The sequence below is a fragment of the Lontra canadensis genome, unplaced genomic scaffold (genome assembly GCF_010015895.1).
Source record: "Lontra canadensis isolate GAN:19392208 unplaced genomic scaffold, GSC_riverotter_1.0 scaffold18, whole genome shotgun sequence".
Classification (NCBI taxonomy): domain Eukaryota; kingdom Metazoa; phylum Chordata; class Mammalia; order Carnivora; family Mustelidae; genus Lontra; species Lontra canadensis.
This window is the reverse complement of record NW_022631012.1, coordinates 7166508-7193047: the sequence shown is the minus strand read 5'-3', so window position 1 is coordinate 7193047 and position 26540 is coordinate 7166508. Positions and strand designations below refer to the sequence as shown.

The 26540-nt window shown below is 39.2% G+C and overlaps 1 protein-coding gene across 2 annotated transcripts in view; it reads left to right on the top strand.

Annotated features, from left to right (window-relative positions):
* The first annotated feature begins 531 nt into the window (after positions 1-531).
* CCNYL1 (cyclin Y like 1) overlaps positions 532-26540 on the top strand; it is a 36571-nt gene continuing 10562 nt past the window's right edge. The window contains exons 1-6 of one of the 2 annotated variants that reach the window (XM_032859951.1): positions 535-1130; positions 13175-13249; positions 15142-15176; positions 20270-20370; positions 23417-23452; positions 26028-26079. In XM_032859951.1, the coding sequence (XP_032715842.1) occupies positions 905-1130; positions 13175-13249; positions 15142-15176; positions 20270-20370; positions 23417-23452; positions 26028-26079 (525 nt within the window). In that variant the 5' untranslated portion in view covers positions 535-904. Of the gene's footprint in view, positions 1131-13174; positions 13250-15141; positions 15177-20269; positions 20371-23416; positions 23453-26027; positions 26080-26540 lie in introns of both variants that reach the window. The other variant, XM_032859952.1, reaches the window with a different exon arrangement.

Genomic DNA, 26540 nt, shown 5'->3' with positions numbered 1-26540 from the left:
CCTCCTGCAAGACACACAGCCACAGCGCTTTCCTGAGAGCGGGACCAGGGCTCCGGGAGTTGCTGTGCGTAAGCTGCCGGCGAAAACTGAAACTTGGAAGGCAAGAAAGGGGCGTTTAGTTACAAAAACGGTCAACAATTCGGGTGGAACTAAGTTCGGCGACCAATGCATCAAATGAGTCAGCGGTCAGACCCGCTGGAACCGGGCTCCTGACGGCATCGGCTCTTTACTAACAAGACTTTCTATAAAGCCCACCGACCCAGGACAGCTTGGAGCAACAAACGCCCGCAGCGCTTCCCGCAGAACCGGAAAACTCCCGGCTGCGCGAGATGAATGGAAACTGGAGTCGGAGGCGCGCCGCGCGGGGGGCGGAGCAGCCGCGGGGCGGGGGCGGGGCATTGTGAGTCACGTGCCTCCGCACCGAGGCGGGCGCGTGGAGGGAACTCTGGGCGTGATTGGTCCCTTGTAACCAGGTGACCACATAATGCGTTCCGGTTGGCAGGTGCCCGCCAGGCCAGCGGACTTCAGTCGGGAGGTGGCGGCGGAAGGAGGAGGAGCCCCGGCCGCGCTCTCTCCCGGCAGTGGCTGCGCGTCTCAGCGCTTGTCGGGTCCCCACCCCTTTTAAATAAGCCGGGCTGGTCGCCGCCCTCACAGACTAGTTGGCTTGGGGGAGGCGGCGGCGGCGGCGCGGCGGCGGGGGTGCGGCCGGGGCCGGAGCCCTGCCCCGGGCCCGGCGGCTGGGCGGACCATCGGACAGCGGGCGAGGCCGCGCCTGTATGCGCGGCGCAGCCCCGGCGTAGCCCGGGGCTGCCGGTGCCGACCGCGCCATTGTTGGGGGAGGGGGTAGCTGCCGTGCGCGGCGGAGTCGGGGGCGAGTGAAGGCGGCGAGGAGTGGAGGCGCCCCATGGGGAACACGCTGACCTGTTGCGTGTCCCCCAATGCCAGCCCCAAGCTGGGCCGGCGCACGGGGCCGGCGGAGCCCGACTACGAGTCTGAGATCTACGAGGCTGCGGCCGGGGACGCGGTGGCAGTGGCGCCGGCGCCTGCTGCCGTGGAGCCCGCCGAGTTGGATTTCGGAGCGGGCGAGGGCCACCACCTGCAGCACATCAGCGACCGGGAGATGCCTGAAGGTAAGGAGGAGGCGGGCACCTCTCGTCCCTCTCGGGGGCCGACACTCCGCTCTCGGGCGGCCCCCCCGGGACGCAGCCGCCGCCTCGGGCTCCTTCCTGCCCGGAGCCGGCTTTCCCAGGGCTGGGCGCCGGGGATCAAGGCTGGCTCTGCCTGGCGTCCCCACCCCTTATTCTTTCCCGGCCGTGTCCGGCCAGCTGCTCTCCCTCTTCCCGGCCCCGAACGCTCAGTTCTTTCCCCTATTCCCATTTCCCAGCCCGGCCCGAGACCCTCCAGTCGCAACTCCTTCCTGTTTGTCGGTCTACTTAACATCTCGGGGGACTTTATAAAGACTTTTTGGTATATTCTCTCCCCAAAATGTAAATACCCCATCCACCTCATCTCCCTATCCTTCCCAAAGCGAAGAAACCAGGTAAGAGCCTGATGGTATCCTTCCTCCCACCCGTTAAGGTACTTGATACGCGGGACAGTTCAGACGCATTGTTATGGATTTGTTATTTAAATTCACAGTACAGACTGGCCTGGGAGAGTCCGTGTGGTGTTCCTAAGTAGGCTGTTTTCAACAGCCTCGATGGAAGCTGCCTTCCTCTATAATTTGAAGACAGACGGAAAGAAAATGATGGGAGGAAGGGTCTTGAAATAACTGTGAACGATGCGACACGTTACTGCCAGGGCTACAAGAAATACTTTTTACATCGAACGGAGATTCCAGGCAGTTCTCATTACTTTTAATTCCCACTTTGACCCAAATATGTCTTCAGCCCTACCTCAGTGACTTAACAGACTTCACTTAACTTGTTGCCCGTTCTAAAAATGAGAGGCGGGTGGTTAATGAGAATATTGGTCAAAAGTTTCCGGAGAGAAAAAAACAAACAAACCATAAATTTAGACCTTAATTTGTAATATAAAGGTTTGGTAATTAAGATGTGTGTCATCTTGGGGTGCCAGGGTCGCTCAGTTAAGTGTCTGCCTTCGGCTCAGGTCATGATTCCAGAGTCTTGGAATGGAGCCTCGCACTGGGCTCCCTGCTCAGCAGTGAGTTTGTTTCTCCCTCCTCCTCTGCCCCTCCGCCTGCTTGTGTGCACGCTCTCTCTCTCTCTCTCTCTCTCCCATTAAAAAAAATAAAATATATTTTTTTAAAGTGTCAGATCTTGCACAAGAATGTCTCCAAATCTCTTTCCTTCCTCCCCCTGCTCCTGTTTATAGAATCGTGTTCAACTTTAAGAATGTTGGGGTAGGGGCGCCTGGGTGGCTCAGTGGGTTAAGCCGCTGCCTTCGGCTCAGGTCATGATCCCAGGGTCCTGGGATCGAGCCCCACATCGGGCTCTCTGCTCGGCGGGGAGCCCGCTTCCTCCTCTCTGTCTGCCTCTCTGCCTACTTGTGATCTCTGTCTGTCAAATAAATAAATAAAATCTTTAAAAAAAAAAATGTTGGGGTAAAAGTTCTGACTAAACGGTTGGGGGAGGGGGGAGGGAAAAGAGGAAATGTTTGATTTTTGCCTCTGGAATTTTGGAAAGGGATGACTAGGTAAAGATAATTCTGAGTAACTGCCTGGCTCTTTAATGAAGTCTTAGATCCTTTGAAGTAGAAAACATTGTATCATAAAGATGTTAAAGCCCCATTAGCCCATTTGTTTCATTTGAGTGCCCCCAGCTTATTTCATTATTTCCTAGAGGAAATGTCTAGTTCTTTTTCTATGTAAACTTTAGGTGGGCTGTTAATTTGCGTTATAATAATTAAGCCTGTGGATTTACCCATATGATGGGTATGGCTTTGTAACTGGAAAGTACTGCTTTTTCAGAATATTGAAGTGTTGTAAAAGAATGAGCAAATTCTATGAGCTAATTGTACTTTTAAATACAAAGATGTAAATACTTGTGAAAACTTCCGCTCTTCTTGGCGCTGTAAGGTAAGCCTCTGAGTGATTTGTCAAAGTAGTTAGTAGATGGGTAGTGTTGGAAGAGAGACCAAGTTCGGACCTTTTAATAATTCCTTAAAGATTTTGTGACACATCCTCATGTGTGTCTGATTTGGCCCTTCCAACTATACATAAGGCGTGCGTGTATTCTCCCTGCATTGCTGATGGAGGAGGGGAGACTCCGAGATGGGCAATGACTGTGTAACACAGCAACTGAACAGAAGAGACGGATATGGAAGGGATAGATTGACAAATTCAGTTCTTGGGGTGCCTAAAAACCTCTTTAGAATGCATCTGTTATTTTTTATCCATGCGATAGGCCTGTCTCAGCTTAGCTTGATGACTTCCATTCAGAGTTTCTTGTTCACAATTCAGAAGCAACTTTTACCTCTCCCTTCCATGTCTGTAATCATTACAGTAGATAAGACTAAAAGTAGAAGTCATGATATAGCCTAGATTAACCAGTCGGGTAAACGGGTTGATGCATTTAAAAGAGTTTGTTCTGGTGATCTCGAATTAGAGCCAAGAATGCCCTGGACAGAGGAACATTAAGAAAAGCTGATAAGGTAAGTTACCCAGTATTAAGCATAGGACTATAAGGAGTGTCAAACCAGAAAAGTTTAAAAAAAAAAAAAAAAAAAAGTTTGTGAAATTACAATTTACCTTTTATATTTAGCATAGTTAAAATTCATTTTAGTTTGTCTTAATTTTCTTTGATGTTCAATAAAATGATAAGAGAAGCCTCAATTTCAGCATTTGCCTATTAGGTTTCCATAGAAACAGGGTCAGAACATCAAATATGAAGTGCAGGCACATTGAAAGTTTGGGTTTTTTTTTAAAGATTTTATTTATTTATTTGACAGAGATCACAAGCAGGCGGAGAGGCAGGCGGAGAGAGAGGAGGAAGCAGGCTCCCTGCTAAGCAGAGAGCCCGACGCGGGGCTGGATCCCAGGACCCTGAGATCATGACCTGAGCCGAAGGCAGTGGCTTTAACCCACTGAGCCACCCAGGCGCCCCTGAAAGTTTGTTTTTAATGTCTCTATTTCAGACGTTTTACAGGGGAACTAAGAAATACCTACTTAAATAGAGAACATTTTGGCTTTTCTACGATGAAGAATTTAATTGGTCCATTTCTTAGACAAAAACCTCCATAAATAATGTTGTGCCTTGTTTTTCTGAAACATTTCAACATTTAACATTGAAACATTGAAATTTAACATTGAAACATTTGCAAGCCATTTCAAAGAGATATTCCTAAGAACCTAGTATAGATTTCAGATAGACTCAAAATAATTTTTCTACTACCTTACCTTTATCTAACAGTGTATCCACAATAACTGGTGGTAGTATCAATAACACAGAATAAGACAGTAAAGTCCTATTATCCAACCTTCTATTACTCATCAACTTTTCATACAGCCTTTTACGTTCCAACCTTACAGTCTCGCTAATTTGCTGGCCAAAAGTTCTCTCTCAAGTTACCCCTTCTTCCCCCTTCCCCTGAAGAGTGAGTGAGGAAGGAGTTGCCAATCTGATGTGGAAAAACCTCTGAGCAACAGAGCTTTCCTCTTTCCAATAGCTATTTTAAACACTTTTGGGGGGGGGTGCTAAATGACAATAGGCATTTGCTGTAAAATATTTAGAAAATACAAAAAAGGGGGCACCTGGGTGGCTCAGTGGGTTAAAGCCTCTGCCTTCAGCTCAGGTCATGATCCCAGTGTCCTGGGATCGGGCTTCCTGCTCAGCAGAAAGCCTGCTTCCCCCTCTCTCGCTCAGCATGCCTCTCTGCTTACTTGTGATTTCTGTCAAATAAATAAAATCTTAAAAAAAAAAAAATACAAAAAAGTCATTCACTCATACTCAGAATATCCAGAACTTTTATTAATATTTTAGTGTTTCTTCTTCCTAAACCTTTCATATGTATATAAACATTTGTTAATTTTATTTTGTTAATTTTACAAAAATGAGATAACTTCATGTGCTGCTTTATAGCTTTTTGGGTTTTTGTTTTTGTTTTTTAATTTATAATATTTGACAGATCACAAGTAGGCAGAGAGGCAGGCAGAGAGAGAGGAGGATGCAGGCTCCCCGAGGAGCAGAGAGCCCGATACAGGACTCGATCCCAGGACTCTGGGATCATGACCTGAGCCGAAGGCAGAGGCTTAACCCACTGAGCCACCCAGGTGCCCCGATACAGCTTTTTGTTTTAAAGAGAAATACTGACCTAAAGTTCCTGGAACTGTGCTTGACACCCAGAGAGCACTCAGGATATATTTCCATGGAGCTGCACATAGCTCTACCACATGCCTTTTAATAACTGTTTAGTGTACCTTTTGAATGGCTGGAGCACCACTCATTTACCTACCCTTTATGGTTGGGCATCTCTTATAGTAAAACAGAACACAATCCCATTCTCATGCTTTATTCTGGGGACACAGATAAAAACTGCTGCATTGTACTTCTCTTTAGAATTCAGATGGTATTCTTTGTCTTATGTCTTGGTCATTTTGTAGGTAAAGTACCTTAAATGTCCTTATACCAAACTGAAGTTACTGTTGGTTTTCACTGGATGTTAGAATTCCTCCTTGAGATTTTTGTGGTTCTTTGTAGACTGTCTTGTGTCTTTAATTCGGAATAACTACTATTCCAAGGGATCTGAAAGTCATGCTGGTCTAAGATGACTTATCCAAAGAAGCATTAGAAGAAATCTTAGTTGGGGAAATTGGAAGAAGCTTAACTGGATTTGGGCACACTAAAACAGAGATGTTTTTTAGGCACTGTTCCAGATGCAGGACAGATATAAACAGGGCAAAGCCTATAACCTTAACTTCTTAGATGCTAGAGAAACCTAGGGTTAGACAGCACATGAATATTAAAAGAATCTCAGATAGTGAAGTGGTGAAAGAAAGGGAAAGAAGGTCAAGGATTGGAGGAGGACAGGTTTACATGAAGTGGTTAAGGACTGCTGCTTTCAAGTGACAAGTATACAGCCCTTAAAGTGAGAGGGAGCTATAGGAGGATGTGGGAGAAGATGCTTCCGCTCAGTTCCTCACATGGGAATATGCTGGTACAGGCAAAGGACAGGAAGACACAGGGATAGAAGCAGCAGGGTGAGAGGGATGCCAACAGGAATGTGGTATTTTCAGACCTTTAGAATACTGGGTCTTCACAAAAAATAGGGATCTTAGTTTAGTTGTAATGGAAAACTATTGGAAGATTATATATTAGGGGAATGACATTCTTTACAAAAAAAACCCAAAAAACAGACTAGCCACTGTGTGAGCATGTGTAACATAGGCCTGGATGGAAGCAGGGAGACCAGGTAGAAGTCTGGTTCCAGTAGTTCAGGTGAGAGCCAAGAGGTGACTGAACTGAAAAACAATATAGGCCTAAAATACAGAATGACTTACAACAAAGATATGAAGGGCGAGTCACAGAAAAAGAAATGCAGATGACCCTTAAACATGTCTTCATGCACAGGGGAAATGCAAAATAAAGCTATACTATGGTTTCTCGCCTAATGGGAGAAAATCCACTGATACCACATTCTTTGGTGAGACTGTGAAGAAACAGTTACATTCGTATATTGCTGATGGAAGTGCAAAATGGTCTGACCCCGTAAAGGGGAAATCGGCCCAATCCCACAACATTGCAGATTTAATCCAGAAATCCTACCCCAAGGAATTTATTCTGAAGATATACCCCACAAGTATGAAATCACATATTCACACAGTTTATGTTGCAATATTTTCAAGAGCAAAGTATTAGAAATAACTAATAATAAGTGTCCAGTAAGAAGCTGGTATAATGAACTGGTACCGCCACATAGTGGAGAGCTACGGAGCTGTAAAGAAGAGCAAGGTTCTCACTGCTGTGAAGTGATCTCTAGGTTACATTACATGGAAAAGGCAAGGAGAGGACACAGTAATCTGCATGACAGAAGCAGGAGAACTAGGTATTTCCTTAAACCAAAATCACTGTGAGAAATTCTTACTGCTGTGTGACTTTTAGTACTTTCCCTTTAGTGTTAGCCAAAGCACATATTTGCTTAAGGTGATATTTGGGTGTGAGTAATGAGTGGATATTTCATGCACTTTACAATGAAATGCTAAATGTTCAGTTTTTGCTTCTGAGTTCACTGTGAAGGCTTTGTTTGGTCATTTATTGTGCTTTATATGTTAACGTAGATGGCTCTTGCATTTCTTTCCATCCTCACGAACAATGTTCTGTGTTACATAGTATAAAAATTAAATGTTTTACACATGAGAAGATGGGCTCTGAGGGGTATAAACTGAGTTGTCCAAGTTTTGAAAATGAGATGATAGATCAGGAATATAAATTACAGATATATGGCATACTGTGGTAGAATTTATTGAATGATTTATCATGTGGGCTACTTTGGATACTACTATTTTCCCTTACCGTTTGTGTGTGTGTGTGTGTGTGTGTGTGTGTGTGTGTGTGTGTATTAAAGAACTTAGGTTTTAGAATTAAAATATTAACATTGCCCAGTGTGAAATGAAATAAAGGTAACTCACAGCCCAGAAATGTTCTCTGACATTCAAGAAACTGAGCAAAAATACTCATTAGAAGTGTGTCAAGGAAAAAAAGACGTACTTCACTACGAAGTGGCAAGACTGAAAACCAAGGTAGATTCAGGTACAGAAGTGGTTTAGAAGCTAGAGTTAGGAAGCAGAAGAATTAGGAATTACCTGGAAGGTGTGGACTCAGGGATAAAATCATCAAGGTAATTTTAAGACCTGAGATATTTGTGTTAATGGGCCATAAAATGAGCACTGTATGGTATAAGGATGATAGCATAGTTCAGTAAATGCAGGAAGCCTTAAGTGAACAGGTGCCCAGCGGTTGGCCCAGAAAAACTGCTGACATCTCCTATTTAATTGGAATATATTGAAATCAATATATTGAAACCAATCTCCTTGTGAAATACACTGCTCTGACACTTTCTTGGTCACTTCCTTCTTTCCCAATATTTTGACAAGGAAAAATCATTTACTACATTTATAGTTGCATAATTTTACACATTTGGCCTTTAATAATGCATTTCATTTATTCTAAGTTGCTTGTATTTTCACATTTTTAACATCTCTGTATCTTATAACTGGTAGAATCTTAGATTGGGGGAAAGCAATATTGGATGTCAATAGTTTTATAGATTTCCTCTGTATTTACATTAAGATCCAAGTTAAAAAAATTGTTTTTGAAGTCCTACTTTCCTATATTAACCTGTCATGCTGTCAAGTTAAGTTGCAATTTAAATTGATTTAAAAAAAAGTGATGGGTCTTAAAATACAATTTGAATCATAGCTTCTAATCATGAACTCAGGAGTATTTCTCTTAGGTTAAAACATTCTTAGAGGTTTTCAAAAAAGTAATTTTGGGATAGAATCACATACAAGATATACAGTAATTTTATGCCATCTCTCTAAATCACTGTGTGTGCACACATGCATATGTGCATGTTGGTGGGAGGTGGTAACGCTTTGCTTAATGGTTGGCAGTCTTCCTTTTTCATAGAGCAAATAGGGTAGTACTGTCTATCATAGTTGTCTTAGGTTCTTGAGAAAACAGTAATGGTCAGTGCGGAAATACTGTGTGTGTGCGCATCTGAGTTTAATATCTAATGGCTTAAGTATCCATTTTATAAAATAGCAATGTAGTTTTTGTCATTAGCAAAAAGTGCAAGAAAATTGTCATAGGCTAGAGACGGAAGATTATTATTTTCTGAAAACCTCATACAAACTGACAACATTTTAGGGTCCTTATAAGTATAATACATATAATACATACATGTGATAGGCATCTCACCAAAGTGGAAATAATACTGTTAACTATGGGGAAAATAGTTAAACTGTGTAATCAGAAGTGCAAATTAGAGACAGTGAACTTCTTCATTTATATCAGTAGGAATTTTTTCTTTCGGGTATCAGAAGTCAGGGTGGGAGTGAAAACTGGTGAAGTTGATAGCATTACCCACTAGTATGCTCCCACCTTTTTAATAAGAAAGCAATTTAGTATTATACATTGAGTCATGACAACTATTTAACCTTACGGTCTAGTCATCCCATTTTGGAGATCTCTCCTAAGGAGATAAAGACAAAATTACTTTTAAAAAACTATGTATATGAAGATTTTCCTCATAAGAATAGAAGTTCGTGGGGCACCTGGGTGGCTCAGTGGGTTAAGCCGCTGCCTTCAGCTCGGGTCATGATCTCAGAGTCCTGGGATCGAGCCCCACATCTGGCTCTCTGCTCAGCAGGGAGCCTGCTTCCTCCTCTCTCTCTGTCTGCCTCTCTGTCTGCTTGTGATCTCTCTGTCAAATAAATAAATAAAATCTTAAAAACAAAAAAAATAGAAGTTTGTAAGCAACCTGAACCCTAAGAATAGGAGATTGACTAAGGTATGGGAATAACACCTGATAGTCCATTGTGTATCCATTAAATAGTAAATATATTCGAATGGGGTTGAGATTGCTTGTCAGGAAAAAAGTAGGACATAAATGGTACACTGATTGGAGCTATTTTTTTAAGTGTAAGTAACAAAGTAATGATTGTGAGTTGATGAGTAATTTTTAAACAAAGTATTATTTTGGCTCTTGCAAATTTTTGTTCATGATAGGATATTTGTTAAAGGAAGGAGCAAATGACTTTTATCTGTTTGCACCTGTAATGTGATCATCAGTACTGCTGATTAACCTGGTCTCTTTCATTTACAAGTTAAAATCTAAAAATTAAAAAAAAAAAAAAAATTGACTTCTATAACCAGAGTTCATGGAATAAATTGGTTACTACTTGACCCAGGAATTAAATGGCCTGTCTCAGTTCTGCTCTCCTCTGTTGATACATCCTAGAAAGGCTTCCATCATGCTTAACCCCCCGACACCCGTGATGGCAAAGGAAGCCTGGGGCAGCTCCAGACAGTGGCCAAGAATCTACAGCTCTGCCTGTCTTTTTTTTTTTTTTTTCTCTCTCTCTCTTTCTTTAAAAAAGTATTTATTTATATATAGAAACAGGATGAGTGGGGAGAGGGACAAAGGGAGAGGAGAGAGAATCTCAAGCAGACACTGTGCTGAATGGGGAGCCTGAAGCAGAGCTCAGTCTCATGACCCTGAGATCAAGACCTGAGCTGAAATTAGGAGTCAAATGCCTAACCAACTGAGCCACCCAGGCACCCCCTCTGCCTCTCTCAGTGGTTCTTGGGAAGTCCCAGGGCAGCAGTAGCTGGCCCAGCCTAAATGGAGTAGGGGCAGTGCCAATTTCCTTTTTGTCACTTGGGCTCATTTTGCACTTTTTCTGCATATTGATATTTCTTTTATCCAAGGCCTCTTGATTTTTAATATTTAGATCCTCAGTAGCATATCTTGGTTTGGGGAAGTGTATGTGTGTGTGTGTGAGAGAGAGAGAGAGAGAGAGAGAGAGAGAGAGAGATCCCCAGAATTCCCATTGAAAAGTGTTAATTAAACTTCTTTTGTGCCATAGGCACTGATACGTAGTATGTTTACTTCTGCAAACATTTCTGCTTATTTTTTAGATTCACATGTAGTATATTCGCTTTCTTTTTGGTACGAAGTTGGTCATGAACGCTTTCGAAAGCCTTAGGTTAGAGGCAGCCATGAAAGTCTTTGTCACTTTGAGCACAGCTGAATTCATTGATTTTCCAAATAGCTAACATTGTCTTATTTTTCAAATATGTGAAAAAAAAGTTTAATTTTTATGTATGGTTCTTTTACATAAAAATGTTGAATAGAATAGTTTCTCCAAAAGCCATCAAACAGACTTCAAATTCAGTGAAGGAATTTCCATGAAGAACAAAGCTATGTTTAGCTATGTAAATTTCTAGTGCTGGCAGTACCATTAAAATGGATGGTTCAGATTCCTGTTAAACCAAGAAGTCCGAAATGATTGTGAAAGATTCTATTGAAGGAAAAAATGATTCTAGGTAGATAAGTTTGTGAAATGCTGAATTAGACATAATTCACTATATGGCTGATTATATTTTTTTAGATTTTATTTATTTGTCAGAGAGAGAGAGCACTGTCAGGCAGAGGCAGAGAGAGAAGCAAGCTCCCCGCTGAGCGAGGAGCCTGATGTGGGACAAGACTGACTAGTTTTGTTTGTTTTTTTTTTTTAAGATTTTATTTATTTATTTGACAGAGAGCGAGAGATCACAAGTAGGCAGAGAGAGAGGAGGAAGCAGGCTCCCCGCTGAGCAGGAAGCCCAATGTGGGACTCGATCCCAGGACCCTGAGATCATGACCTGAGCCATCCAGGCGTCCCAAGACCGATTAGGTTTTAATGGACATTTTGATTCTCTTAAGAGCCAGGGAAGCCAGGGATAGTATTTTCTATTAGACTGCCAACATGCCTTTAAGAAACAGAACAATTATTAGGTTTGGGGAATACTAGACTTAACCATTACTCTCTCAGGATCTTGGTCTGGTTTCTTACACGATTGGCTAAGTACTTTGGGATGGACCTTGCTGAGGGGTGTCATATGGTGGTTTTTTTTTTTTTTTTTTTTTTTTAAGAATTTTGAGTGGTTCTTAACAAAGGTTGTTGCAATATGAAAGTCCTTTGTTTGATAGAAGTATCAGGCTGTCTTGTCAAAAACAGTGAAGTAGCCCCAAAATATATTTCAGAGCTAACAGAGCTTAAAAAGAACAAATGTTATATGCAGCCAGACAAAATCATATTTCTGCATTTCCTATTTCTTCCTCAGACTGCTTTGCTTATCAGACTGTCACTAAACATCTTGAGGAAAAGCAGAGACCATTTTGTTTGGAATCTTAGACACACCACAGGTGTTTTACTTTTTTTTTTTTTTTTTAAGATTTTATTTATTTGACAGAGATCACAGTAGACAGAGACAGGCAGAGAGAGAGAGAGAGAGGGAAGCAGGCTCCCCACCGAGCAGAGAGCCCAATGCGGGACTCGATCCCAGGATCCCGAGATCATGACCTGAGCCGAAGGCAGCAGCCTAACCCACTGAGCCACCCAGGCGTCCCTTAAATATTTTATTTATTTATTTGACACAGAGAGAGATCACAAGCAGGCAGAGAGGCAGGCAAAGAGAGAGGAGGAAGCAGGCTCCCCGCTGAGCTGCGAGTCCGATACGGGGCTCAATCCCAGGACCTGAGATCACGACCTGAGCCGAAGGCAGAGGCTTTAACCCACTAAGCCACCCAGGCGCCCCTCTACTTTTTTTTTAAATGACAATTTTATTATCCCATATAGTGGCAAACCCTCTTTTATGAAAATTCAAGTACCTGCTTTGTATTCTTGTGTAAATAGAGAATTTCCCACCTTGGTATACCTTGGTGGACTACAGGCAGACAGACATACCTTTACATAGGTATAGACAAAATTTTTTACAAGTGGCCCCATGATCTGGTCCAAAAAGTACTCTTATTGAAGCCCCAAATTAATCATGCAGCATGGATGGAGGAAGGGGGAGTTTTGCTTTGGAAATTGAGAGCAAAAGTTAAAAATTACTTGCTATTATGGAAGTGTACCTGTAGAATAGAACATTGAACTTTCATACAGTTTTTTAAAAATCTGCCATGATGGATAGTCCCCCATATAAACCACAGCTAACTAAATGCGTTCATTTGTTGAATGGAGTTAGAATTAGCTATTTGATTGTCTAAAGAATATTTGCTTGCCAAAAGCAACTTGTTTGGTTTTGGCATATTTGGTATTTTGAGCTGGTATCTGACAGTAATATCCACAATATAACTTGCTTTTTGAGACTGTTTCTGGAATATGCCAGTAATATCAGCTTAAAGGGTGGTGATGGGATTTTTAATAGTTAAGTAGGAGGGGGAAAGCACGAATAAAATTCCATCCAAAAGTTGCATAGATTATTTAGGTGCAGGTTAAAAAAAAGTTTAAGACACAGCTTGGTTTTATTCCACATATGTGAAGAGATTCTACAATTTTGCTGTTTCCCAGTATAATTTTATATTGTTGCCTTTATTGAAATTGGCTTTTTGTCATTACTAGAAACTCTTCCCAACACTGCTAAGTGATTAAAATTGATGTGTAGCTATTTTTAAAATCATGTATTTTTCTATTCAAATTATCACACCTTTTTCTCTTCTTATACAGAGTTAGCTTTGGAATCAAACCCTTCCGACCATCCAAGGGCAAGCACAATTTTCCTGAGCAAATCTCAAACGGATGGTAAGACAGTGTTTTTCCCCCTCTGAGAAAAAGATTGTTTTTGTTTTGTGTATCATAGAAAGTCTCTAAAAGAGCTCGTACATTGGTTTAAATGTTTCACCCTTTCATGTATTCATTTCTTATTATGATATCTGATGATATATTTTCCTTTCGTTGTTATGGATTTAGCTAGCAGAACACGGAGACTCTGTGTACACTTTTTGCCACCTCTTTTACCAACTTTTATCAACTTATCACTTGTGACCACATGATTTAGATATTGTCTAATTCTCCATACTGCCTTGTCCTTTAACCCCTGACTCCAAAGAACAATGGTTTTATTTATTTATTTTTTTTAAAATTTTTATTTATTTATTTGACAGACAGATCACAAGTAAGCAGAGAGGCAGGCAGAGAGAGAGAGGAGGAAGCAGGCTCCCCAATGACCAGAGAGCCCGATGCGGGGCTCGATCCCAGGACCCTGGGATCATGACCTGAGCCGAAGGCAGAGGCTTTAACCCACTGAGCCACCCAGGTGCCCCAGAACAACGGTTTTAAAGATGAGTGATAGGATTTAGGCCACAGTTAAGTTTTCATTTAACAAATTAAAAAAAAAAGTTGTTAATTTATGGGGATTAAATCTGATTCTGGCCCCATTTTACACCACCCTCAACCAAACAAGCCTATCTCACATCCACATTTATTCTACTCACAACTTCTGAGCTATTCAAAATTTTCTCTTCCTAATGTAGTGGTGTGCCTGGATACATGGAACAAACATGCCCTGTGGGGTTTCCTAGAAGGTTAGAGACTGGTATAAATTGCCTGTGTCCTTGATGTATGATGAGAATCAGAACTGTAGAGTTTTAGCACTCCTGCTTGCGTGCTTATTTTCCTTAATGTAATGTTAAATCCTTTTTATTCGAACTAAGCCATACATGACCAAGTTTTTCAGATGATTATGACAGCAGGAATATAAAAAGTGAGGGCTCCATAATATTTCAAGTATGCAGCACGATAAAAAATGGGGGGTTTTAACCTGCATTTTCATAGAGTATGTACATAGCCTGACTTAAGCAGATCACTTCTGGTTAGGATTGCTGTATTTCTCTGTTTCTTCCACATGTAGAGACAATGTGTGGAGACAGTAAAAGCAAAGCTTTCGCATGTCTCTTTCTCCTGAGTCATAAGGAATGTGTGCCTATGATGTCACCCCACATTAAAGGAGACAGTGTGGGAAACAAACAAAAAGTGGGGTCCAAGACCCTCATTGGAGCTTTTATTCTTCGTCTAGTCTTTGTTAGAGCAAAGTGATTTTGTGTGCTGTAGATACATTTGGTTAGTTTAGCACACTCATTAAAATATAAATTTAAGATAGATACTTTCCAGTTGTGTAATGGCCCATTTATTTTTTTAGTAAGGTATTCTAGTAGATCACCAATAAGTGCTTTAGGATGCTTCCAGAATACTGATGTATCTAGAAATTAGTGCCTGGCCAGAAACTGATTCTTCGAGCTGTCGGATCCTGGTAATTAAAGTAAGTTGTATATAAATATAGAATTAGAAAATACTACGTAGTGGTTCAGATATTCAACAGGTAAACATTTTTATTAGTTAAATTTTCACCTGGCCTAGTTTGCTTTGTCCTTTTCTTTTGTACATGGGGAGCCTTTTGTTTGTACCTAACAAAGAAAATCTGTTAGGTCGAAAAGTAAAACTAAGTTTTTAGATTTTACTTTATAGGATTCATCTTGCTAGGTGATTTAAATTATAAATTTTGTTGGAAATTATATTTTTAAAATGGAATTTCACCTCATTTTGTGCATTTTTAATCTGTCAGATGAGTAGCAACTACTTTTACTTTTCTGTGGCATTTGTATCAGAATTGATCAGTGAATTTTTTTTATTCTTAGTGCGAGAAAAGAGGAAGAGCAACCATTTAAACCATGTAAGTAAACAGTCGAAAAGTTAAGTAAGAAATTAATAGTTTGAATTAAAATTATGTATGTCATTATTCCCCCAAAATATAATGGATCTCATACTGTTAGCCCTATAAGAGATTTTCCGAAATCCCTTCTATTTTCCTCGTTAACAAATGTATTCTAGAAAGTCTGTGGCTTAGTAGTGCCCATTTTTTAAGGGTTCTGACGTTTAACTTAAATTTCAATAACATGGTTATGGTATAAAGTTCTGCCTTCATTTTTTAATCTTATTTTTTAACCAAAGTAACAAAAATGTAATAACTAAGTTAATGTTTAGCACTATCAATTTCCTGATGTGCCAGATGAAAGCTTAGCTTCATCACTTCACCGTGGCCTTTTTGCCCTGCCTCTAGTCCCTCAACCTGTATCATGGTTTTTATCAGAATCAATGTGTATGTTGTTACTACTGTGCAAATATTGTTCCCTGCTGAGCCATGTAGTTCTCTGCCTGTGCCTTCTCCTGCATACACCTCATTCTCTGTCTTCGATATTTCTGAAACCTGAGCACTTCTGCCCTTCTCCTGGATAATCCAGTCCCCATTTTCCTAGCCAACATGATCTCACACAGCCAGATGCCGTAAGTAGCTCCCTGGTGGGTCTTTCTGCTTTCACATTCTTCCTTTTTTGTGTGGAATTAATTTCCTGACGGTATTCACTTGCTGATTTTCTAATAGCTAATTCCCCCCCAGATGTTGTAACAGTTGTCACATGTCCATCAGAAATATTTTTCGTTTACTAAAACACATCTGTTCTGTTTTTTTCTTGGAGACTGGCTTTTGTTCTGTTCCAGTAGAGTAGACTGGTTTTCACTAGGTTGGCTCTGTGTCTCTTTTCCTGGGGTATCTCCTTGAAGTCATCTGGGATCTCACATAACTGCTGTGCTGTGTTGGATCCCCTATGTCCTAGATTCTCTGTTTCCCTTTGTCTTGTTACAGGCCCTTGTTTTACTGGAGCACATTTTTCTGGGAATAGGCAGAAGTTTTTAGAGATCTAGCTTCTCTGAAACTCCTGCTGTTTGATAAAGTATGGTATTCTAGGTTGAAGTTAATTTTTGCAGTTCTATAGACATTTCTTTATTGTCTTCTCATTTAAAGTGTTGCTCATAAATCTGTTGACATTGTATGATACATTGTACATTACCAATTTTAGTCATTGTTCCCCCATCCCTTCTTTCTCTGAAACCTTCTAGTACCTTCTCTATCCCTGAGATTCTGAAATTTCATAATATGGTTTGATATGGACCTTTTCATTTTGTTGGGGCAAGTAGGTCTGTAGACCATCTCTCTTTCTAATGAGTGTCTTTGTGTGTGTGTGTGTGTGTGTGTGTGTGTGTGTGTCTGTGATTCAGATGTTGGACCTCTTGAACCAGTATTCCCGCACAGATCTCTAATTTTTTTCCCTTCTATTTTCCATTTTGTCTTTTTGTCTACTTCCTGGGGACTTCCTTGACTTTATGCTCTAACCCTTCTCCTTCTATTGAATACTGAGTTTTATCTATCTTATTTTTAATTTATAGAGTTCTCTTAGAGTCTCTCGTTATTTATAGCATCTGGTTCTTTCATGAGTGCGATTTCTCATCTTAGGGTTTTTAAGAATTTTTGAAGTTTTCATTTGCTTCTTAATTTTATCATTCCCATCAATTTCTTTTCCCATTCTGATCTCTCTTACTTGTCAGAGGCTTCTGTCAAATGTGGAGTGGTCCCTGCCTGTGTCTGTGATCTCACTGGAAGTACTATGAGTGAGCAGGACTTGTTCACGGATGGGCCTCACCGTGGGCGTCTGGGGGCTGAGTCTGAATTCTGAGCCTGCCTTGGGTTCTGTAAGACAAACTGGCTTTCTTGTTGCTGTTCCAGTCTCTGTGCTTTTCTGTTCTACCGTGTCAGTTGCCACTCCTTTGGTCTTTTCACCTTTCAAACATTAAAAAGCACCTGCTATTTATCCTGTGTTGTATATATCCTCTGAAAGGAGAGGGAGAGGAAGTAGATTTATGATCAGTCCACCATGTTTTTAACTCAAACTTAGAACGTGTTTTGAAAGCATATATTTAAGTTTAAAGTTTTAATTCAGTATAATTAATGATATTAATTCAGGCAGTATTTTCCAGTTATCCCCATAATTAGCATATTACACTTTTCTCCTAATGCCTTGATTAAGAATTCAGACCACACACCCTGTCATATTGTTCCATTAATGCACAACATAGATAAAGCAGTTTTCATTAATGCATAGTGTTGGACATTTTTAAGTTGTCTTGTGAAAAAGACAACTTTGAGAGACCCACAAGTGAGCTTTAGCAGTAGGCACAATGGGCAGGTCAGTGGCTGGGGCCTGCATTTCAACAGATACTTGGCCTTTGATGGTAAGGCTTGGATTGTGATTTCCTAGACTTCTAAGTATGATTATTTTTTAGTCTTTGCCACTGAATCCTAAGTCTGTGAAATAACCTTTGTTGTAAAGATTATAAAAGTCCACCTATTCCGTTAGTGCTCTATGAGTGAAAATAAACACTGCCTTTGTCTCTGTCTATTCTAGTAACCAACTGAAATATCTATGAACACTAAACTGCCAATACTGCTGTTTTTTGCTGTTTGATTGTTTTTTTTTTAAGTATTTGCTTTTTATGACCCTATGTTTGTCAGTGTTGTTTATTGAGGCTATAAGCCAGTGATGGTAAGCCTTTAACCATAAAAGACAATTGTCTTTAAATCTTGGCTAATTTTAAGCTAATAAATAATTATAGCTTGGTATATCCAGGCATTGTTCAGAGGCTTAATTCTGCCACCCTCTAGTTGAATACTAGGTCTTACTGAATACTGAAAAGTAGGCCTGAACTGATGGGGAAGTGTTCAGTGTATCTTTGGTTGGATCTAGCCAGTACACTGTAAGTTGCTGATTCACTAACCCCCCATATGGCTGTAAGACTACATCTAATTAAAATTTTGAAATGTTTCACACTAATATTTTCAGAGGCAAGCCAAAATATATTCATACTAGAAAAAAAATTAATGAGGAAAGTGGGAGCAAATATAACCCAAAGCTTTACCAACTGATCTATATTTTGGTGCATTTTCTTTCTATTCTTTTTATGGCTCCTCAGTATAGGTTTTGGTCAGCATTGACTTTGATTATTATGTAATATACACCATAGTATACCCTACTAGTAGTGGCCTTAAAAGAGAACTTTCTTCCATTTAGAGTAGAAGTATTTAAATGAATTCATTTTCATTTTACATGCTGTATTTATTGAGATTCTTAAAATACGTATTAACTGAATAGCTTTAAAGAACATAACAGTGTTACATATAGTTAAACATTTCTGGCTTGAAGCAGAATTTAGTGATACTTTTCAAAAACAGAAGGTCCAGAACTTTTTGTTAGTAAGAGGTAAATGACTTTGTAGGAAAACATCTGAAACAGGCAAAGTGGTGTTTTTATATACCATGTGGATATTTCTGATTATTGGCTACTGGCAGCTTTTAAATGCTCTGTATTTTAAAAAGTAAACTAGATTTTTTTTTTTTCCCCTGCCCCATTTGTGTATTTGAGAGGGATGCTGACAGGATAGTGTGACGACATGGCGAATGCTATTTTATATTGATAAGAGGAAGGAAGGCTCATCTGAATTAGTAAAAAAAAAAAAAAAAAAAACACACAACAAACCAAGATTTAAATTGTTGGCATTCTTTGGTATCGAATGCTGCTATTATTTTTAACTACTTACAGTGACTGGGATTTGTTTATTGGTCTTACTTTAAGGAAGAGAATTGTCCTAACATAGTTTAGGCTATTTCAGTATTTGACTGTTGCTATACACTTGGGCTCAGGCTCTTCACAGATAAATGGATACTTCTAAAGTGTTTTAAAGATGGTTAATTCTATGGAGGGTCTCCAAAAGTTCATTGTCACCTCTCTGACACTATTGCAGATAAATTCTCATTAATTTGTAGTAAGATTTACCTTCCAGTTGTAGCTGATTTTAAATAATTTGTCAGTTAATTGAACTCCTACTAATTAGTCCCAGATTCTGTGTTCAGTAGCTAGAGGTGGGAGGAATAAGAGTCCTCCCTTCTCTGGAGAAGCTTACTTTTTTTAGGAGGGGAGGGGACACCCTCAAGCAATTGGTAGTATGTAACAAGTGGCAGATTAGATGTGTGAGCATACAGAAAAAGAAGTTTTTGTGGTGTGACTGCTGGCAAGGTATCCTGGAGGTAGTTAGGGTCAAGCTTTCTGGGACAAGGAGAAAGAAAAAGGCATTGTAGGCATAGAAAGCAGCATGAGGGAGGCAGGAAATTGTTGTGATGAATATCAAGTAACTTACAGAATAGAATTAATAAAGTTTTTAAATGAATGGAAAGTCCTCTGAGGTTCTCACTTAAGTAATATGATGGCAGTCTTATTTAAACATGAAGTTAAAGTGAAGTTCTCATAAGCTGTTTTATCTGTTTTTTTGGATGTGAGAGAATATTAATGCAGTACTCTCTTGCCCTCCAGATAAGGAACCTGAGGCCCAGACACACCTATGGCCCCCTTAGCTTATTAATGATAGAGCAACCCTGGCACAGACAGCCTCTGACTCAAGAACATTTGTTTCATCACACTGTCTCCTGAACTGATACATTTATTATTGGTTTTCATTTTCTGCAATAAAATGTTCTTGCATCAATATTATATAAAGCATTACATTTCATTGTAGTAAATGAATAGTAAAAATAGAAAGTCTCAGCTGCTTTTCATAGCTTAGAAAAAAAAAAACACTGAAATCTTATTCTAAGCTTCTTACGTTAATGTACAGGGAATTTATAATACGTGGTTGCCAGGTTTGATAATAGGTAATTTATCAAGGGCTGTAGTTTATAACCCATTCCTTAAATCCCATCTGGGAAGTTAGAGCATCCACTGTGTTTCCCATAGAGCTGCACAGGATAGCACACTCAAGCAGTTCATGAAGTATAAGAAAAATCTTAATGCTTTATCGTTTGACATTTTAACCGAGGAAAAAAACACACTTTTATAGGTTTAACTTACTGTGACATTTTCTTCTATTTCCCTTCCCCTTCAGGTATCTCCAGGGCAGCTTACTAAAAAGTATAGCTCATGCTCAACAATATTTCTAGATGACAGCACAGTCAGCCAACCTAATCTTAGAACCACAATAAAATGGTGAGTACAACTAGGTTGCCAAGGGCTGAGTGACAGACGCCCCCCTCATGCTAAAAGCATCCTAGCCATACTTGATCTGATTTAAGTCATTTGATTGTCCTTTTCAGTAACAGGTTAAGAAACTGGTGTCTATTTTATATTGCTTTCCAGGACCTCAGTCTGAATATCAGTTTCCATTTTAATCTTAGAGTGCGTGGTAAAGAGAAAGCCAGTTAGCAAATAAAAAAATCCCAGGAAAAGTATACCTCTTACTTAATACATTTCTGTTGTTAAGACATTGTTAAACATAATGAGGAGATGGAGAGGCACTCTTTATTGGATGTTTCTAGAAGTATTTCTTTATGAGTTACAGGCCTCAAACAATGTATACTACTTTGGAAGCTACTCTTGAAAGAAGGAACAGTTTGTCCCCTACTGGCACCAGAGTGTATCTGCATTTAAATTTAATTGAATTTTTGTCAGATTTTCCATGATTCATTTTTTTTCCTCCCTCTGCACTACTGCTGTAAGAAAATTAACTTCTCCTTCCTATTCCCAAAGAGGGGGAAAATATACCAAGTCAATCTTGAGCAAACTCTCAAGCTTAATTTCTTTATGGATGAAATTTTTCCTCAACTGAAAATTATAATTTAATAAATATACTTAATTTTAACTTTATATATGTGTATCAATATAGAAATATATCTCTAGGACATTATATCAGTCCATATATAAGAAAACAGCAGCAGAGAACAATGAAAGAGATGGTCTTGGAAACATAGCTGTGGTCAGGTTTATACCTCAACAAACATGAACAGTGTTATGATGATGGAAACTATTCCTTAATTTCCAGGAGCACCTTATAATCCACAATTAGGGTTGCACTTTTAGAACACCCCAAGATGAACCTTTCAAGCTTATTTAAGGGAGAGGATAAGCCCAAAACTGGATATGCAGAGCTTCCTGACTTCATCAAAATTGGCCAAAGAACATTATTAACATCTCTTTGGGACATGAGGGTTGATTTTCCAGAACACAGTTTAGAACACTACTTCAAAATATTAATATTCTCCTCTTGAATTTTATTTTTCAGTCTTAAAAACAACTGGCTTATAAACTTAATTTTGTTTCTTATGTGCCAGCTTTGTCAGCACATAATTAAACTATCGGTAACTTCTACTTTAATTATAAACAGCAAGATAATAGTCATTATAATGTAACTTTTCTTTCACTCTTATAACAGCAGAGATCAAATTTGTATTTCAGCAAAAACTGAGTGCCAAAAGTCTAAAGTCCTGAGTTTTGGCACCTAACAAGTAATCACTAAATGTTTTTATTCAGCCAAGACACTAAATCCATGTGTAAAAAACAAAACAAAACTCTACTTTGGCTAGAGTCCCCAGTCTAATATTTTAGTACATAATTCAAAAGTGGTTTTAAAGATTAACCTTGCTCAGACAAGTAGGTTTCATGCTTGTTTTTCCCTACTTGGCCTAATTTGTAGAAGTACAGTAAATTTAATTTGCTTTCATTAAGTTTTAAAAATAATTCAGTGCATTTATTGATGAAATAAATGTTTACTGAGAAAATAATAGGGCAAATTGGTTTTTAGGAATGATTTTGAAAAATGTTTACATTGGGGTAGTGCATTGTTCTCAGTGGGGGGAGCCATATTAGAATCACTTGTGCAACTTTTTTCAAAAATCTGTTTCAAAATACATGCATTTCCCCCTCCCCTACCACACTCTCACAAGCCTTTTGATAGGCTGAGGAAGGATACGAGGCATAATTGTATGAATGAAAGCATCCCGAAGGATTCATTCATTCCCAGATTTTGTTGCACGTTGCAGTCACCTGGGGAACTTTAAAAGCCAATCTAATGCCCAAGTCATACCCAGTGTCAGTAAAATTAGACCATCTGGAGGTGGAAGCCAAGCAGTTTTTAAAAGCTCCTCAGGCAATCCAGTGTGCAGCCAAGATTGGAGAGAACCACTGCCTGGTTAGAGTGTGGGAGAATGAGAACGGCTTCTGACCCAACTGTGGGACCTTGGGCAAGTCAGTTTTAAGCCTTGGTTCCTTGTGTGTTAGATGGGTTGTTTAATTAAATGCTAAGGCTTCATGGTCCTTTTCAGCATAGAACTTTGAATTCTGTGATTTTAAAATCAAATTGAAGATGAAACTGTTTGAAGCACTATAGAAGTATCCATCTTTGATCCTAATAGCATGTTAGGCCTTTTTACAAGTGCTCGTATTCTACAGACCTAATTCTAAAATTCAGATTTGCCTTCCCTCAATTGTTTTGAGCTTCATTTTAGACATTTTGAGGGCAAAGGGAAGCATATAACTTAACTAAGAGAACCCCTTTGTTGCCTGTATGAAACATCTGTGAATAACTTAGGAATATAGTAACTTAAAGAGTGTCTGAGGACTTCTATCTATCTGTTCATTAATATTTAATTTGGAGGAATACCTGTCATTAAATATTTTATTTTATAGTATTATGCTGCGTTGTTAGTACTGCTTATTTCGGGGTAACTAGACCTATTGTTGATTTTGTCAGTACTTATATTTGCTATTAAATTTTCTAATTATGATTTTAAATTATTTTATTTGGTATGGAACACTTTAATTATCAACTTTTAGGGAAACAATGAAAAGTGGGTGGGTTTGGTGGATAGAAAACTAAATCAATCAAAATGTAGGGTCTAACTTTTTTTTTAATACAAAAATTATGGTTTAAATTTAAGCATGTGTACAAACAGAACTTGTATAGGAGGAGGAAATATTCTATGGGTAGAGGGTCAAATGACAGGGAAAATGTGTAATAATTTATATATTATAATTATGGACCAAAACAGGTTTTCTAACAGTTGGTCCTCCTTTTTGCCAAAAGCCCAAGGACTAAAACAAGGGGGAACGTGCCCATATGAACTGTTCTGAATTAGAGGATTTCAGGGCCCCTGGGCCCCTGGAAGGATCCTGTCTCCCTCCCAACCCCTTTTTAAAAAATGCCTTAATGCCTAACGTGATAAAATCAATTGTCACAATTTTCTTTTTCCTTCCACAGTGTGACCTTAGCAATATATTACCACATAAAGAACAGGTGAGCTCTTTTAAAACCTGTCTTGTTATTCCAGCTCCTTAATTTGCAAGATATCAAGTTTAGTGTTAAGTAACGAGTATAAATATTATTAGAATAAACTTGTAGCGTGCTTTTATTACACTATTGAAGACCCAAGGAGTATTTGTTCCTGTGGGTTATATTAATATTTACTGTATTAGATATAAAATTTGAGAATTTAAAAATTAAATACACTGTGTATCAAAACAGGGTTTTTATGGCACTGTTGAAGTTTTGAGTGAGATAATTCTTTGTTGTGGAGGGTTGTCCTGTGCGTGATAGGATGTTTAGCAGTCTGCCTGGCCTCTACTCACCAGATGCCGGTAGCACATCTCTCTCCCTCCACATTGTGTCTCCAGACATGGCCAGATGTCCCCTGGGGAACAACGTCACCCCGGATTGGGAACCCCAGTGTTAACATAAATCATTTTTCTTTTTTTTTTATTAAAAAGTAACTTTTCCACAACAACAAAGTTGAGTGAAAAGTATGTCATCAATTTACAGTTTTACAAATCTCTTTACTTTCTGGCTTAATAGAAGACAGCTCATTCTCATATCCTGTCTTCCGTGGTTTGTTATGAAGAAACAATATGAAGACCCAGCCTTGTTTAGATACAGAGTTGGGAAAAGTTGCACTTTTAAAACCTTCAGATATTGTGGATATGCTATGATACTTTACTAAAAGTCCACAAGTGCCAGTTTCTTAGGTTATAATGGAAATATATATATAATGGAATTTTAAATCGTATCAGTGAACTTATACTCTGTTAATATCTTGCACACTGAATGGATCTTTTACCTGTATGTAGTTTTAGAATATTATGCATTGGTCAGCTGGAAAGTACTAGTACACATTTCTTTATACAGTGTCAAAAACTCACTTCTGTTAGTATCACCACCTGTCTTATCAGAAAAGCCTTTAAGTATTGAGAAGCTATCAAGCTTACAGTAGACGAAGCTCATAGTAAAAGGCATAAGTTTTCCCAAAATCTGTTTTGGTTTTTTTTTTAGCTTGATAGCCTGAATTTTATCACTGGCAACAAATACTTTATTTTTCTTGACGTTTCAGGCTCACTTTGTTCATTTCCTTTTTTTTAAGATTTTATTTATTTATTTGAGAGAGAGCGAGCAGGAGCGCAGGGGCAGGAGGAGGAGGCGACGGAGCTTCTGCCGAGCGGGGAGCCCAATGCAGGGCTCGAGCCCAGGACCCTCATCATGACTTGACTTAACTGATTGAGCCACTCAGTTGCCCCACTTTGTTCATTTTTTTTTTTAATTTTTAGATTTAATTTTAAGTAAACTTTGTATCCAACATGAGGCTTGAACTCAAAGCCCTGAGATCAAGAGTTCCGTGCTCTACTGATAGAGCCAGCCAGGCGCCTCTCACTTTGTTCATTTTTAAGTAGTACCTTAAAATGGGGCACCTGGGTGACTCGGTCATTAAGCCTCTGCCTTCAGCTCAGGTCATGATCTCAGGGTCCTGGGATAGAGTCCCTCATCAGGCTCCCTGCTCTGAGAGAAGCCTGCTTCTCCCTCCCCCACTCCTCCTGCTTAAGTTCTCTCTCTTGCCATGTCAAATAAATAAATAAAATCTTAAAAAAAAAAGAGCTCTGAAAAAAGTGGCTTGTTCAGTTCACAACGAAGTCACAGGTTCTTTTCTTTCCTTAACTGTCTTGCAGCATGCAGAAGTGTTTCATAAAGATTTTCTAATTTTTCAGAATATTAGAAGGATCAAGGTTTAATAACACTGTTAAATCTTACTGGTTTATCAAGGATGTTCTTAAGTAGAACAATTTTTTTCAACTGCAAGTGGCAGGGAGGACTGGTACGGCTGGGTACCACTACCTTGGTTTATGTGCAAAAACAAGCAGTTTTATTCCCTTTTATTTTGTCTACAATCACTGCAAATGTCAAAGGTATATGAGCAAGTAAAGTCTTTAGTATTCCTATAAAAACAGTTTTGACTTCATGAGCCTCTGAAAAGGGGAGCTGCACACCTGGAGAACCACTGTCTAAATGGGCAGTGTATTACTGGAGTGACCTTTTATATGAAAAGACTGGTCTCTCTTAAAATTTAAGAAAAAATTACATTTTTAATTCCACCAAACTATTTAAGAGCGACTAGAAGAAATACATGGTAATATATAACATAGAGAGCTACAGAGAGAAAAAAAAAAAAAAACAGGGAAAAAACATGGATTTCATATTCACATTTATTAAATTCTAAAGACTTTTTGCCCACCACTACTGGTTTATAAAATGTTCTTATGTATTCCAGTGTGCAGTTAGAGGAGTGAAAATATATTTGGTTTATTAGCATTGCCTGTGAGGGAAAGTCAGTGTTCTGAAAGGCACCTCTGGCTTAGCTGGTCGTGGTAGAAGAGATTTCATAGAGGTCTGGAAACCCTCTGAAGGCCAGAATGCAAAAGAATTTGTAAAATTGTTTGCTTTTGTTGAAGGTTAAGCTTCTTCCACTCCCCTCTCTAATTCCAGCAGGTGCTTTACAAAGATATTAATTCCTATATTAATTTTTAAAACGCATGTTCTTATTTTATAGAGATGCAAATAGATCCTTGGATATTTTTGATGAGAGATCACATCCACTCACAGTAAGTGTCAGTTTTATTGAAGTTGTATTTTCCTCTCATGCAGTTGCATTTATTTCATACTGATTTGATTTGAAATTAATTACCAGGAGAAAATTACTCCCTCCAGCTTAAAGTCAAATCATCTTTTTTTTTTTTTTAAAGGTTTTATTTATTTATTTGACAGATAGAGATCACAAGTAGGCAGAGAGGCAGGTGGGGTAGGGGGTGGGAAGCAGGCTTCCTGCTGAGCAGAGAACCTATGCGGGGCTCGATCCCAGGACCCTGAGATCATGACATGAGCCAAAGGCAGAGGCTTAACCCACTGAGCCACCCAGGTGCCCTTGAAGTCAAAATCATCTTAAGTCTTCTTCCCTACCCCATGTTGTGTCTAATCATTTTACCAAAGGAATGATGTATTAGGGATATACGAGAGCAAGAACTGAGCTGCGGCTTTGTAGAATTAGCTAAAGTGAGTAAATGTA